This window comes from Betta splendens, chromosome 2 (genome assembly GCF_900634795.4).
Source record: "Betta splendens chromosome 2, fBetSpl5.4, whole genome shotgun sequence".
NCBI classification, from domain to species: domain Eukaryota; kingdom Metazoa; phylum Chordata; class Actinopteri; order Anabantiformes; family Osphronemidae; genus Betta; species Betta splendens.
Genome location: NC_040882.2, coordinates 26,815,572 through 26,828,678, shown reverse-complemented (window position 1 = coordinate 26,828,678; position 13,107 = coordinate 26,815,572). Strand labels below are relative to the sequence as shown.

At 44.0% G+C, this 13,107-nt stretch overlaps 2 protein-coding genes across 9 annotated transcripts; one reads left to right on the top strand and one right to left on the bottom strand.

Moving 5' to 3' along the window:
* Positions 1 to 336: 336 nt before the first annotated feature.
* On the bottom strand, positions 337 to 4,943 carry LOC114869016 (Fc receptor-like protein 5). 2 transcript variants are annotated; one of them, XM_029172793.3, is made up of 6 exons: positions 4,043 to 4,943; positions 3,263 to 3,541; positions 2,605 to 2,841; positions 2,389 to 2,517; positions 1,331 to 1,402; positions 337 to 918 (listed from the first exon to the last, which is right to left on the bottom strand). In XM_029172793.3, exons 1-6 carry the CDS (start codon positions 4,176 to 4,178, stop codon positions 860 to 862), a joined length of 912 nt encoding a protein of 303 aa, XP_029028626.1. In that variant the 5' UTR covers positions 4,179 to 4,943; the 3' UTR covers positions 337 to 859. The 2 variants fall into 2 exon arrangements, with proteins under 2 accessions (XP_029028626.1, XP_029028633.1); XM_029172800.3 differs by lacking the exon at positions 2,389 to 2,517.
* Positions 2,835 to 10,316, top strand: LOC114869188 (myelin-oligodendrocyte glycoprotein-like). Of its 7 annotated transcripts, XM_041073459.2 has the most exons (10): positions 2,835 to 2,970; positions 3,213 to 3,344; positions 6,006 to 6,227; positions 6,326 to 6,411; positions 6,488 to 7,694; positions 8,467 to 8,844; positions 8,931 to 9,002; positions 9,096 to 9,217; positions 9,504 to 9,599; positions 9,820 to 10,316. In XM_041073459.2, the coding sequence occupies exons 5-10, from the start codon at positions 7,643 to 7,645 to the stop codon at positions 9,826 to 9,828; spliced, it is 729 nt and encodes a 242-aa protein (XP_040929393.1). In that variant the 5' UTR covers positions 2,835 to 2,970; positions 3,213 to 3,344; positions 6,006 to 6,227; positions 6,326 to 6,411; positions 6,488 to 7,642; the 3' UTR covers positions 9,829 to 10,316. The 7 variants fall into 7 exon arrangements, with proteins under 7 accessions (XP_040929393.1, XP_040929392.1, XP_040929396.1 ...); XM_041073458.2 differs by lacking the exons at positions 2,835 to 2,970; positions 3,213 to 3,344 and adding an exon at positions 5,030 to 5,154; XM_041073462.2 differs by lacking the exons at positions 2,835 to 2,970; positions 3,213 to 3,344 and having other exon boundaries at positions 5,193 to 6,227; positions 9,099 to 9,217.
* The last annotated feature ends 2,791 nt before the right edge of the window (positions 10,317 to 13,107 follow it).

Here is a 13,107-nt window from a genome sequence, read left to right as displayed (position 1 = left end):
AAGTATTGGTATCGATATTGGTGATATTGGTCCAGTATTTACTTGGTATCGGATCAACACCAAAGCTTGCAGTACCGCCACCACTGATAAATCCATTACTTAATTTGCGGAGACCACCGGCTTCCTGCCCTCGTACTCCGTTTCAAAATAAGAGTCTCGCTTTCTAAGGTCGCGTGTGGCGTCTAACGTGTGCACCGTCAGAACAAACTGTCTTCCAGCTTAATCAGATTTAATTTGGTGGGAAAATCAAACAGTTAAAACGTACACGGACCGTTCTGTAACACAAAGGAATAAACACGTGTTCATAGATTAATCAGAACGCTGGAAGCAGTTGGATGCGATTATAACATCTGTTTGTTTATTATTGCGACATGTTGCTAACATAACGCTAGTGTGTCTGTACTCACCAACAGGTTAACGTTCAGTCCAACGTCAGTTTGGGAACAAAGCAGTTTAATTTGGTTTGGTGTAATATTAATTTATTGCTTTATTTATTGCTAGGATTCTCAGCCTTGTTAAACATTTGGTTTTGATTAGACTTTGACGTGTGTCCATATTTATCCAAGTTATGACAAACATCTGAGTCACTGTGGTTTAAGATGTGATTTTGTGTGTTACAGGTCAGTTCAGGTCACATGGCGTCACATGGTTGAACAACAAGACAAAACATAGGGGATTTTGTTTACAAACACTGTTTAATTACTATTATTTAGAATGAGTTAAAAAAATAAACCTAAATTGAAAAAATAAACACAAAACAAACATCTACGCATAAAAACCAAACAAACATCTTGCATATTTAGAGACTGATGCTGATTCTCATTGATCCAGGACTCGTCTGTTGGCTCCATGCCTTCTGTCAGATATTCGCCAGGTTCAATGTTGAGTAGAAGGTTTCTCCAAGTTCCAAGGCTTCATCTGAAGATGAGGGACACAAGTGTTAACACAAGCATCACACAACCAGAGCGAGCTTCAGTAAAGGCTTGACTTCATCAGTCCCAGCAGGGTTCTGTTACTGCGTCTCGTTTCCTCACGTCTCCTTCACCCACAGACAAGCGTGAAAATCAACAAGCAACAACACGCTGACAGGAAGAATGACAACGGTGCTCCAGCTGCACTTCATCTGCAGCTCTGAGAAAAACAATCTACAGGAAACGAGTCTGTTAAACACAGGACAGACGAAGGTTTCTGCTCAAAGTGGTTTTTATCCTCCAGTAGGAGTCATAGTGTGTGTGTGTGTGTGTGTGTGTGTGTGTGTGTGTGTGTGTGTGTGTGTGTGTGTGTGTGTGTGTGTGTGTGTGTGTGTGTGTGTGTGTGTGTGTGTGTGTACCTCTCATCCTGTGTGGTTGCACATCCTGTGTAATGGTGACGTCAGTATATGAAATGTCCTGGTCAGTGTCTTCTGTAACAGAGAGAGAAACAACAGGCTGAGACCCCAGTCAGTCTCAGATCAGCTGAGATCAAAGGTTGGATTGTTTGTTTTACATCACCTGCATCTTCCTGCACATGAGGAATAAAGTCATACATATACAAGAAATTGGTTCAGGAAACACAGACTGTTGTGTTCTTGGGTTAGAGTCGAATCACCCGTGGAGGAGCAGAGTAGAAAAGCGACGCTCTGCTCCTGGTGATTGTTCATGTGCAGAACTAGAACCAGACCTGTCTCTGGCTTTTGTTAGATCCAGCACCAGCACTAGCTAATTTGGTGCTCTGGGTGAGATTATGATTTTAAAGAGGCCTTTAACGAGGCTCACTTTTATTTGACGCTCTGCTGAAGTTGATGTGACAAATGTTTTATGTCCGTGCCCTGATCTCCAGGTTGCCTTTACCTCCGGCTGCAGGGAGGACTGCTCCGTTTAACCTCACTGAATGTGTCAGCATCTTTTCTTTCTGGTTTTAAAACTTTATTTCTGGTTCTATTTGAAGCACCAGGTTTTGCTGTGTCATGCTTTATTCATGAAGGATGACATGAAGTTGGTTCATTCGCTCCAAACTCAACCAGCTTCTATTTTTCTATGTTTATATTCACTACATGAGCTCGTTAGACACTGAATGTGGAGTGTCTTGTTTCCACTGGTCGCTGGGACGCAGCATGAATAAAATGATGGTGTAATCACACATTCGCTCTCACTCTTCACTGTCAATGCAGACGAGAAGATTCAACCACGAGGAGAAGCTTCGATCTGTAGACGTGGGTGATGTGACACAACTTGGCTTTAGATGCAGCAGCAGAGACATTTCCAGAGAGAGCAAATGCTGAGCGTAAACAGGTGGAGGGACGCGGCAGCTACAGGTAACAAAGCTAACGCAGCCGAATCAAAGCGTGAATCTGATGAGAAGACAACAAACAGGATGCAAAGCGTCACTTTATTCTGAAAACACTCTGACCTTTGTGGTTTCTCCAGCAACACAGCAGCACCAACACCAGCAGGAGACACACACCCACCACAGGAAGCGCTAGGTATGTGAGGCGAGGAGGAGGAGGAGGAGGAGGAGGAGGAGGAGGAGGAGGCCCCACTGTGAAAACCAAACCACGCTTTGACCTTCATACAGCACAGCCAGCTCAGCGCGAGGTGAAAGCAGCCGCTTTGAACAACGCCCCACCTGTGACAATCAGACGACTGCTTGGAGACTCTCCTGCTCCAGAGACGCAGCACTTGTAGAGGCCTCCATCGGATCCAGAGACGCTGAGGCTCAGGCTTCCTGTGGAGCTGCTGCCGATGAGAAGCTGGTCCTTATAAAAGTCAGCAGAGGACGAGTTGGATCTGCTTGTGCAGCGAAGAGTCACAGCGTCTCCCTCCTTCACTGGAACAACTGGACTCTCCAGGATCACAGCACCAGCTGGAACACCACAGAACATGACCTCCAACCTGCGAGCTCAGTAAAACGCTGCAGTGTCTGGTTCAAAGCAGATTTCAGACAGTAGCAGTAACAATGTGCTGGACTTTCCCTCAGCAGCTCGAGCGCAGCGTGAGTCATCAGATCAAAACAAACTCACTGGTTTCATCCGTCCTGACTGACCCTAACTTAAATAAGCAACCAGCCATCAAATCACTACAATAGGATGCCTCCATAGTGACAGAAGGAAGCCTTTAGAATCACAGACAGAACATGAATCATTACGTGAGAACAAGGTCCAGACTGAAGATCAGCAGCTCAACGCTGCATCACCACGAGCTGAAGCTAAAACCTCCTCATGGGCTCTGTTACAGAGACAGGACTGTTTCTACTGCAGCCACGTGGAGTCCGGCCGACGACTGACCTGTCACGTTGATGCTGATGGAGTTGCTGCATTCGCCTGCTCCAGACTGGCACCAGTAAACTCCACTGTCCGACGGGTAGAGGTCAGTGATGACGCAGGCAGATTCATTTATAATATCCTTTGGTATTAGCCTTCTATTATTATAACAGTCTTCATTTATGTTTGTGGACGTGTTTCTTCTCACTCTCCACCCAGAGGAGTGTCCCTGACGCTCACAGATCACCAGTATAGACTCATACTGGAAGAACTGGGATCTGTCGGGAACCACTCTCAGAGCAGCTGCAGTAAAAACAAAACGGTTTAAGGCTTCTTCATGCGTGTTCAGAGTCTACTTGGTTTCACTGTCATTTGATCGAGTAGATTTATTCCGTTTACATAAAAGAAACAGAAATCAACAGCAGCGTTAAGGCGCCAAAGCGCAAACAGGGGACCAACGCTTCGCCCACAGTCACAGAGAAAACAGCAACACAGTGAAACAGGAACCTTCTATCAGATGCAGTCGTGGCCTTTCAGCTTCGAAACTGCTGCATTTATCTATGGTAAAGTGGTTATTTAGATGAAAATCATCTGACGTCAGCCTGAAGGAGTTCTGGTGTTTACTTCATTCACTAATGAAACAAACTGCAGCTACTGATCATTGATACGTTGTTAAATTCAAGGTTAAATATCGGAATAATTGTAAAATCATCTGTGAACTAAATTAAACAGTAACGTTTGCACCAAAGCACCAATAAATAAATAATGAAGACAAACAAATAGACAAAAATATTTGGTACGTACCAACGACAGCACAGAGGGTCGTTATCTCCATTGTGCTCGTGTGTGTTTCTGTCTGTCTGTCTGTCTGTCTGTCTGTCTGTCTGTCTGTCTGTTTGTCTGACTGTCTGACTGACTGTCTGTTTGTCGGGGGCTGCATCACACCAGCGTGTCACTGAGCCGTAGTCAGGCCACAGCTTCCTGCTGAACCCATAAAGTCCTGGTCCAAGTGAGTAAAGCCGTGTCTGGGCAGGATGCGAGTCAGCATCTTCTGCTCGTCGCCACTTTGAGGCGGGGCGGAAATTTGTAATGAAGAAACTGATGGGAGAGTTGTCTTTTGAGCAATTTATTGTAATAACAGAGAAAAATGAAATATAATGAAAACAGCAAACCAAAAACCAGCTGTGAGATCAGTACACACACCACGAAGGTGTGATGCAAAGAGCCCACGATCCTAAAGCTGCTTCTGCCTTTTAACCATTTAAACAAACGACCATTGAACAATAGGTGAAATGTCAAATAAATAAAACAGAAGTAGGACAAAACATAAGATATTAATTGTTTACATAAAGAACATTTAAGATGAACATAAGTCATAAACCATATGAGAGCCGGTAATTAAATAATTATTAATTAATAATGATACATATTATTCAAACACAGTAACAGCATATTTAAAGGTATTTTGTTACCGCTGGCTACAAAAGTCTGAACTTTTCTGACTGATGTGTAGCAGTAATGTCTTTACTCAGCCCGTGCCTCATCATTCATTCCCCTCACTGCATTAAAACCACTGCATTAAAACCACTGCATTAAAACCACTGCATTAAAACCACTGCATTAAAACCACTGCATTCCTTTACTCTACTTCTATTTAGGAGCAGTCTCAGCTCACAGCTCTTTTGAGGGATCCCAAGGTTTCGTCCAGATCAGCTCAGAGACATGGTCCGTCGCTGTGTCGTGACGTCATCGCGTAGGTGCGTCTCGTGACGTTTTATAACTGTTTCTGGAAATGGACCGTAACGAACCGAGTCACACGTCGTGGATCCTGGTTTTGTTCGTCTCTTCACCAGTTGAAGATAAAATTATTCACTAACTACTACTGTTTTATTATAACTGCTGTCACCTCGTTGTTGGTGTGTTAATATTATACAGATTGAATCTTGTTTTATCAGCTGTTGTTGGCTTGTTTTAACGAGTGTAATCTTCAGCCAAGCGTGCGTGTTTTAGACCGAAGTCCCGTTTTGTGCCTTTACTGTTGAACATCATCAATCTGTAAAACCACAACAAAGCGAAATAAACACAAACATTTGTCCCTGTTTGCTACTGCCTAAGCTAATAGCGGACACGAGGCTGTGACGTGCTATCAGCTCACTCTTTTTGCTAATACAAACACTAATTACACAAACCACCCCTTTGACCGCGTGCACGTTCGCTGCGCCGTTGCCGAGTAACGATCGAAGGCGCTCTCATTCAGCGGCAGTGCGACTTCCTCGACGTGGTCACGTGACGCTTCACTCAAAACCACCAGGCGGCGTAGTTTGACCACAGAAACAATAGCACCGATACCACCGAACAATGGAGGCATGAAAACTTCAAAACCCTGATGAATGTGAAGCAGATCCGCAGATCTAGTAAAAACGAGCATTTGTGCTCAGTCACGTCGTTCATCTTGAGAAACTCATCGTGTAACAACGATCACCCCGTTATTACTGATAACAAGCATGACTGAGACTAATCAGCTGATGGAGTCATACTCTGATAATAAACGATGATTCTGATACAAACGCCTTTGTGTCAAATGACTCTGGGGTCACGAGTGGATTCATTTCAATGTTTCCTCTTTGCTGATTCAGCAGGTGTTTCCTTCAGTCATGTGTAAACAGGACTATTTACTTGAGCTATTTCATGTTTTTCCTTTAATGGGTTCTAAAGGTGAATCCATAGACTGTGTTTGCTGAATGTGTACTTGCTGTTTTTCCTCCAGCTCAGGCTGTGGTGACGGCTTCACCTCGTCTCATCAGACATGGGAACGTATCCCTGAAGAGCCTCAACGTGACGCCGGCAGACGCAGCCAGATACACATGCTTCATCCCCAAGTTAAAGAGCCGTAACGGAGGCGAAGTGACAGACATGAAGCTCAGGTCGTACGTTCTGGATCCCAGAAACCTCAGAACCCAAGAACCACAGGACAAAACAAATGCTGCAGGTCAGAAAACAGTGTCTGAAGGTTGTTCACATGAAGTGTTTTTCACTTACTGGAGCTTTTGTGTCTTTTGTGTCTTTTGTGTTTTTGTGTCGGTCCAGTCTGAGCGTCTGGCGTCATTCTGTGTCTTTGTGCTGTTTGATGGAGTGTGTTTGTGGCGTTATTAGAAACAAAACAGCTTAAAGACGTAAGTAGGAAACCAACAGAACACATCCCATCACATGATGCAGCCTGTTGGTACATTGGCTGTTTGATTCAAACAGGCACTGGCTGCACAGCAGGAGTCAGGTCTTCATGGCTGACGCCAACAAGCAGCAAACCGTCCTGTTGGTGACGTGATGTGAGTCGGATGTAAACGTCTCAGCGTGAGAAATGAGACGATGCAACCAGGCGACATGTTTGTGGGTCAAAGAGCTTCAGTCGACAGGCTGCTGCTCAGAACAGGAGAAGAACCACCACTTATTCAGCATCTGAGGAGGCTTTAAATGAGACGCTGAGGCGTTCTCACCTTGTTTTTCTCCCTGAGTCTGATTCAGTGACACTGCATGAAGTCACTTTCATCAGGGCATCGGCCTGAAGCAGAGGAGCCTGGCTCAAAGGAACACAATGAAGATGCTCGACTCATGGATTAAACTGTGGACTCACACAAACCACCAGGAACCTAATAAGAGACACTGATGTAAACGAGGAGCTTCCAGCTGTTGTTGATGCCCGTGATCCTCACTACATTAAACTGTCTTATTATCGTCTCCATGTGTCACAGTCAGTCTTTTTATGTGATGTAATATAGCTGCAATGCAAACGACTGAAGTGAATCCATCACCGGTTCTTTTCTATCACAGACCAGATGATGGAATGAATTCTAAATAATACTTGTTAAAATAGGTTTAAACAGAGTTTCATAAGAAGACAGTGGTAACTAAACAGCTGATCAGCAGCTGAGCGTCATCAGGTCCGTGTCAGAACCGCCTTCTGTCCATTAGTGATGCTCTGTCCTGATGCTTCATGACTCATCATGAGTCAGAACACAGTCACTACACACAGATCTCAGGAAACAGTCAAACAAAGTGAACTTCAAGATTAGAGAGCGATAAATGAATAATTTAATAAAACCTTTGGTTCGTTTCAGGGAGAAACTGGCACATGAATAAATAAAACGTCCCTTTGTGACGTCATAAACTGGAGCCTGAAAGCTGCATCCAGTCACTGGTCGGGTTCGTAACACGTTGTGCTTTGTGTGGATGAACAGAGACGATGTGTTGACCTGAACACACTTAGTTTAAGGGACATAAGTACAGTTTACTGTACAGACCTGCTGCTGAGACCAGACACACACTAAAGGGGTGTGTTCACTGACTCACAGTGATCATCATCACGCTTTAAACGGACTCTGAGCGGCTGCACCGCCTCATTTCACCATGCGCTTGTGTTCCATCACGGCTCTGCTTCTCTGCGTCCTGACGCCTCGAGGTAAAAACAACAACAACCTTTTACTCACGTCCGTGACAGCATGTGTTCCTTTAAGATCAGGTCATTGAGTGACATTTATTCTGAGTGACATTCGTGAAGTGTGTAGTTTAGGTGTGATCTAGTTCACACAGCGCGAGTCAATGGATGCGCGTTGAAGTGATTGGATTCAGACTCAAACGCTGCGTTGACTGATCGACAGCGTTCATCCTGTAGGAGAGATGTGGAATGAGTGCTTCCTGAAGTAATGAAATAAAATGCGGTGAAGTAATGAACATTCAGTCACTCACCATCAGTCCGTCTTTATTTCACACGCGCAACTAAATAAAAAGTGACGTCACAAACAGCACAGACGCCAGAACTGGAACAAAGACTAACAACAATGGTCTGTCATGACGGAGGCTCAGCTGTCAATCAGGCGAGAGGCGGGTTCAGCGGACGGAGGCACCTGAGCAAACCTGGAATTGAACCGCCACCCTTCTTGCTGTGAGGCAGCTGTGTCTAAAAACTAGTCAGATGAGATGTTTTGGGTTTAAACAGTGAAACGTGAACCTTCTGTCAGCGTCGAGCATCATTACTTCTACTTTGGCTTCGTTTCATAGACAACGGCCTCCTTCTGCTCAGAAGCCGGTCCTGGTGTAAACTTTAACCCTCACTGGCAGAACTTTGGTTTCGCCCGGGGACTTTTTATTCAGGCTTTTTTCTCAACAGTGACTCAACATCTGCCTGTTTTTCAGCTGCTTTTAAATTCGCTCCATCCTTAAATTCCCTGCAGCTCAGGCTGTGGTGATGGCTTCTCCTCGCCTCATCTCCTCGGCCCCGGGTGATGACGTGGTGCTGCGCTGTCACCTGGAGCCTCCGGTCGACATACAGGCTCTGACGGTGGAGTGGTCCAAACCCGACCTCCAGCCCGACCCGTGGGATCCGCTGAGGCGGGTCCAGTACGTGCACGTGCACCGTAACGGAGGCGAAGTGACAGACATGAAGCTCAGGTCGTACGCTGGGAGGACGGAGCTGCTCACGGAGCAGCTGAGACATGGGGACGTATCCCTGAAGATCCTCAACGTGACGCTGGCAGACGCAGCCAGATACAGATGCTTCATCCCCAAGTTAAAGAGCGCAGTGAGGGAGGCCACGGTGCAGCTGGTGGTCGGTGAGAACGCGTCCTGAGGATCCTCATGTTCAGACCTTTATGACGGTTCAAACCTTTGAGTAAAATGTTTGTCCTCCTCTCACTAGATGCAAACTTGCTAAAAACATCAACACTCACTCCCAGAGAGCACGAGGAACAGAACATGACGGACGATAGTGGTGAGAAAATGGGAGGAAAAGTGTAACATGAGCAGCTTTTATCATTTTAATGCATCAGGTTTAAGTAACTGTGTTTATTTTCTGGTTTCACAGCAGGTGGTCGACTCAGCACCAACGTCCTGATCCCAGTTACAGTTATTTCCCTGTCTGTCCTCCTGCTCATTATTCTGATCGCTGGAGCAGATATTTACAGACGGCAGCATAAAAAGCAAAGTGTAGGTTAAAAAATATAAGCTAAAAAAATATCATCTTGAGTTGAGTTCAGTTATTCATTGTATAATGGAACTTTTGATTCCAGTGCCTCATAAGGTGAAACAAAGATCTTTTATCGCTTCATTCAAGTTTAAAGATAAAACTGAAGTGTAAAATGTGCATGTGGCCAGTTTTATTTGATAATATGTAAATGAGTGCAGTGTCCGTGTGCAGCCACTTCCTGTCTTGCTCGAGGGCACTGTGGAAGTTTGCTGCTGTGGACAAACGTCAGAGCTTTTTTTGTCCCAGTCGACAGATTTACACCAACCAGGACGCGAGGACCAGCAGAGGTCAGGCCTCCTGGGCAGAACTGGACCAGCAGAACAGAGCAGTCCAGAGCGGGATGTAAGTGAGAGCACCTCCTCTCATCTGCACCATGTTAAACACAAATGTTTGCTCTATAAATGTCTGTGTCTCAACGAGTTGAAGCTGGAAAGACAAACACATCACTTACATAGTTTTATGTTTCTGTCTGGACGTTTGAGCCTTTTACCGGTTTCTCTTCTGCCTGGTTATAATGTGGAAATTCCCACAGCAGCTAAATGAGTGTGTCCTTTATTCACAGCTCACCTGAAGCTGAAGAAGGAAAACCTAAAAACCAAAGACAACAAAAACATGTGTTTGTTCATGTCGAGGACCTGAGTCAGATTTTAAGTTACTTATTCATTTTCGTGGATTCGTTCTATGTCTGTGGTCTTGTTTATTGTGGGACTCTCGCCCTTTAATATTCAGTTAAACATTCAGTTATTTTCATTTCAACTAGTTCTGTAGTTGGTGCCTCGACCATCGCATCTACAAACAAGTATAGACTGAAGGTCACAGAAGGTGGAGTCAGGTTTTCTCTATATTCATCTCAGCAGCTGATGAACTGAAAGTAACTCAGGAGAGAAACATAGTGATGGAGCCAGAGTCTGGTGAAAAAAACTCATACAAGACAGATTTTCACGCATGTGAGCCGTTCTGGTGGTTCTGTAAAGTTCCAAAGCAGATCTGCTCTCTTTGTGTATGTTCAGTGAAGAGAACATTAATAGAGTTGCTGAATAAAGTGTACTTGTACTTAAAGCAGCCTGTTGGCGTCATTAAGGCCTGTGAACATCAGCTGCAGGCGATGACCACGTTTTTGCCTGTTTGCTGCCTCTCATGTCACTGACTCATGTCACTGACTCATGTCACTGACTCATGTCACTGACTCATGTCACTGACTCATGTCACTGACTCATCTGTTGAATGTGACTGAACCAGACACCTGGTACCTGAGCAGAGTTTTAAAAGCAGATTCTCCCCCTTTGTCTGTTGTAAGTGGAGCATAGCTGGTCTCTCCTCAGTGACTCTCAACTATCTGGTTCATGCATGGAATTCAGATCATTCACTGCTCACAGACCTAAAACCAACTGTGACTCAGTGGAAAAACACTTAGTTTCTATTTTTGAGACATGTATTGCTGTAGTGATTGATGGAAGCTGCAACTAAATATGGACCTTTCTATAATAGAATTGAATTGAACTGCTATTGACGAATATGACAGTCAGGTTAACTGTGGCAAAAAATTATTTATCTACACTAACAATCACATAATAGTAAATATTAATTCCTCTAAATGAAAAGATTGAATAGTCATTAAATCAACATAGATGAGGTTCTTACTATTCTATTCTATCAGTGTTCACACAATCAGCTTCACTCAGAACCAGCAGCTGCTGGTTATCACCATTATCACCCAGCGCTTCATAGATGAGGTCCAGTGAATGTGAGAAGCAAATAAAAGGAAATGTCAAACAGAAACACAGGGCAACATTTACATTTGATGTAAATAAGATCGGGAGAAACAGGAAAACTGGAGGGACAGGATTTCCATAGTCAAAAATACCTGGATGCTTCACAGAAAACCAGACCAGAAGAATCAAACCCAGAGCAAGATTCATCACAAGATGCTGCTGGTAAGTGTCAAAGGCAGAAAAATATGAATAGTTCAAAACTCAAAGCATCACCTCACGCAGTCACAGAAAAGAGTTTTTCCTGATGTCAGAGTGGGATTTTATCAACTGGTCCTGATGACGGGTCTCTGTCAGCTGAGTGTGAGTGAAGACGGACTCGGAGCCGGCGTGAGTGAGTCATTGAAACGCTGGGGGCGTTCACTTGGCTGATGTGTCACATTCTCCCTGACGCTGTCAGCTCAATGAAAGGACTCCTTTACTGCCCCCATGTGGAGACGCAGTGGAAACGCATGATGAGTTTGTAAAGAATGTATGAAGAAAAGTGTGAGTGTTTTATTTTAAGACTACTCCAGAAGCGGCTGATTGATGCCTTTAAGCAGGCATGTAACATACTAATGTGTTAAACAGACACACAATTTACAGGAGGTAAAAATACAAACTGACTTGTTTCTTAGCAGCAGGTTTCTCTAGTTTCTATCTAAAAATAAATGAATGTGGCTCATTGGAGACGAACTGTAGATCAGAGACAAATCGTTGTGATCACGTCACTTTTCCAGCAGCAGTGAAGCTGAAAGTCAAAAACAATCAAGAGATTTGAACACTGAGAATAGTTTTCTCTAATTTTTCTCTTACGAACGTTACAGAAATCTGATCCAAATCTGTCTTTATGACTAAATTCCTTGGAATCAACGCAGTAATGATCAGGGGCACCGCTGGCAGTTATGGGCCCTATGAAAAAAAAAAAGCCACTTGGCCCTAGATTTTATTAATAGTACTGATCAATGTGTCCTACACTGTCTGGTGCAAATATATTATTACACAACGCTTGAGATGGCGGACCCACATGCACAGCACCGCAGACAGGCAGGTAAGAATCAAGGCTTTAATAACAATCTGGTTGGTCATGAAGTGTTGTGTATTTTCTTTTCTTCAACCACGACAGAGACTTCACACGGACTCAACATTGAAGTTTAAATCAATAGCATACAGGTTTATTATATGACAAATTAAAACAATCAGATAATGATTACAAAAGAGTAATAGCAAGAGAGGCAGAGACCGGATTCACCTGCTTGTTCCTCTGCAGAGAGAACTGAGAGGTCGGAGGTCGGCTGTGTGCTACCAGCGGACCCTCTGCGAAGCGCTCTGAAAACCCCAGCCTGTGAAGGCCTGCTTTTAACCACCACCTAAAGACTTTCCACATGTCCAAAAAAGGACGTGTAGATGTTTACTCGGATACTCGGAAAGTCCTGGCGCTGGGCCGTGTTATCTGTCCAGCTCCAGGTTCCATCTGGCCATCGACCACCATCGACCTCCTACTGTACCTCCTTTCCCAGGTCGGCGTGACATTTTGAGTGTTTCCTTAAGAACAGCTCGGATAAACATTGTTGGGCAACAGATTCTGTGACCCCAGTTTAAGCAAACTCTCTAACCCCAGTAACTGAAGACACACATGAACCCATTTACTCCCTGTATTCCTCCCATAAGCAAGGATCAACTTTACTGCTAAAAGTAAATGTAAATGTCTGTTTCCTGGAGTCTATCCCAGATGCTCCCCATCCAACGAGCAGAGGACAGAATCCTAGCAGCAGGGAGCCCACACACCCTCAGGTCCAGGAGGGCAGGTGTCGGACCCCAGCCGCCCACACAGAACCCCTATTACAGGCAGAACCTGTAATGGAAAAGATTGTGCCTTCCTTAAAATACATGCTTATCATGCTCTTATCCTACAGTATATGGTTACTATGAGCTCTGCAATTGTTTAGGCCCAACACTGAGCCTATTATTATTATTATTATTATTATTATTATTATTATTATTATTATTATTATTATTATTATTATTATTATTATTATTATTATTATTATTATTATTATTATTATTATTATTATTATTATTATTATTATTATTATTATTCC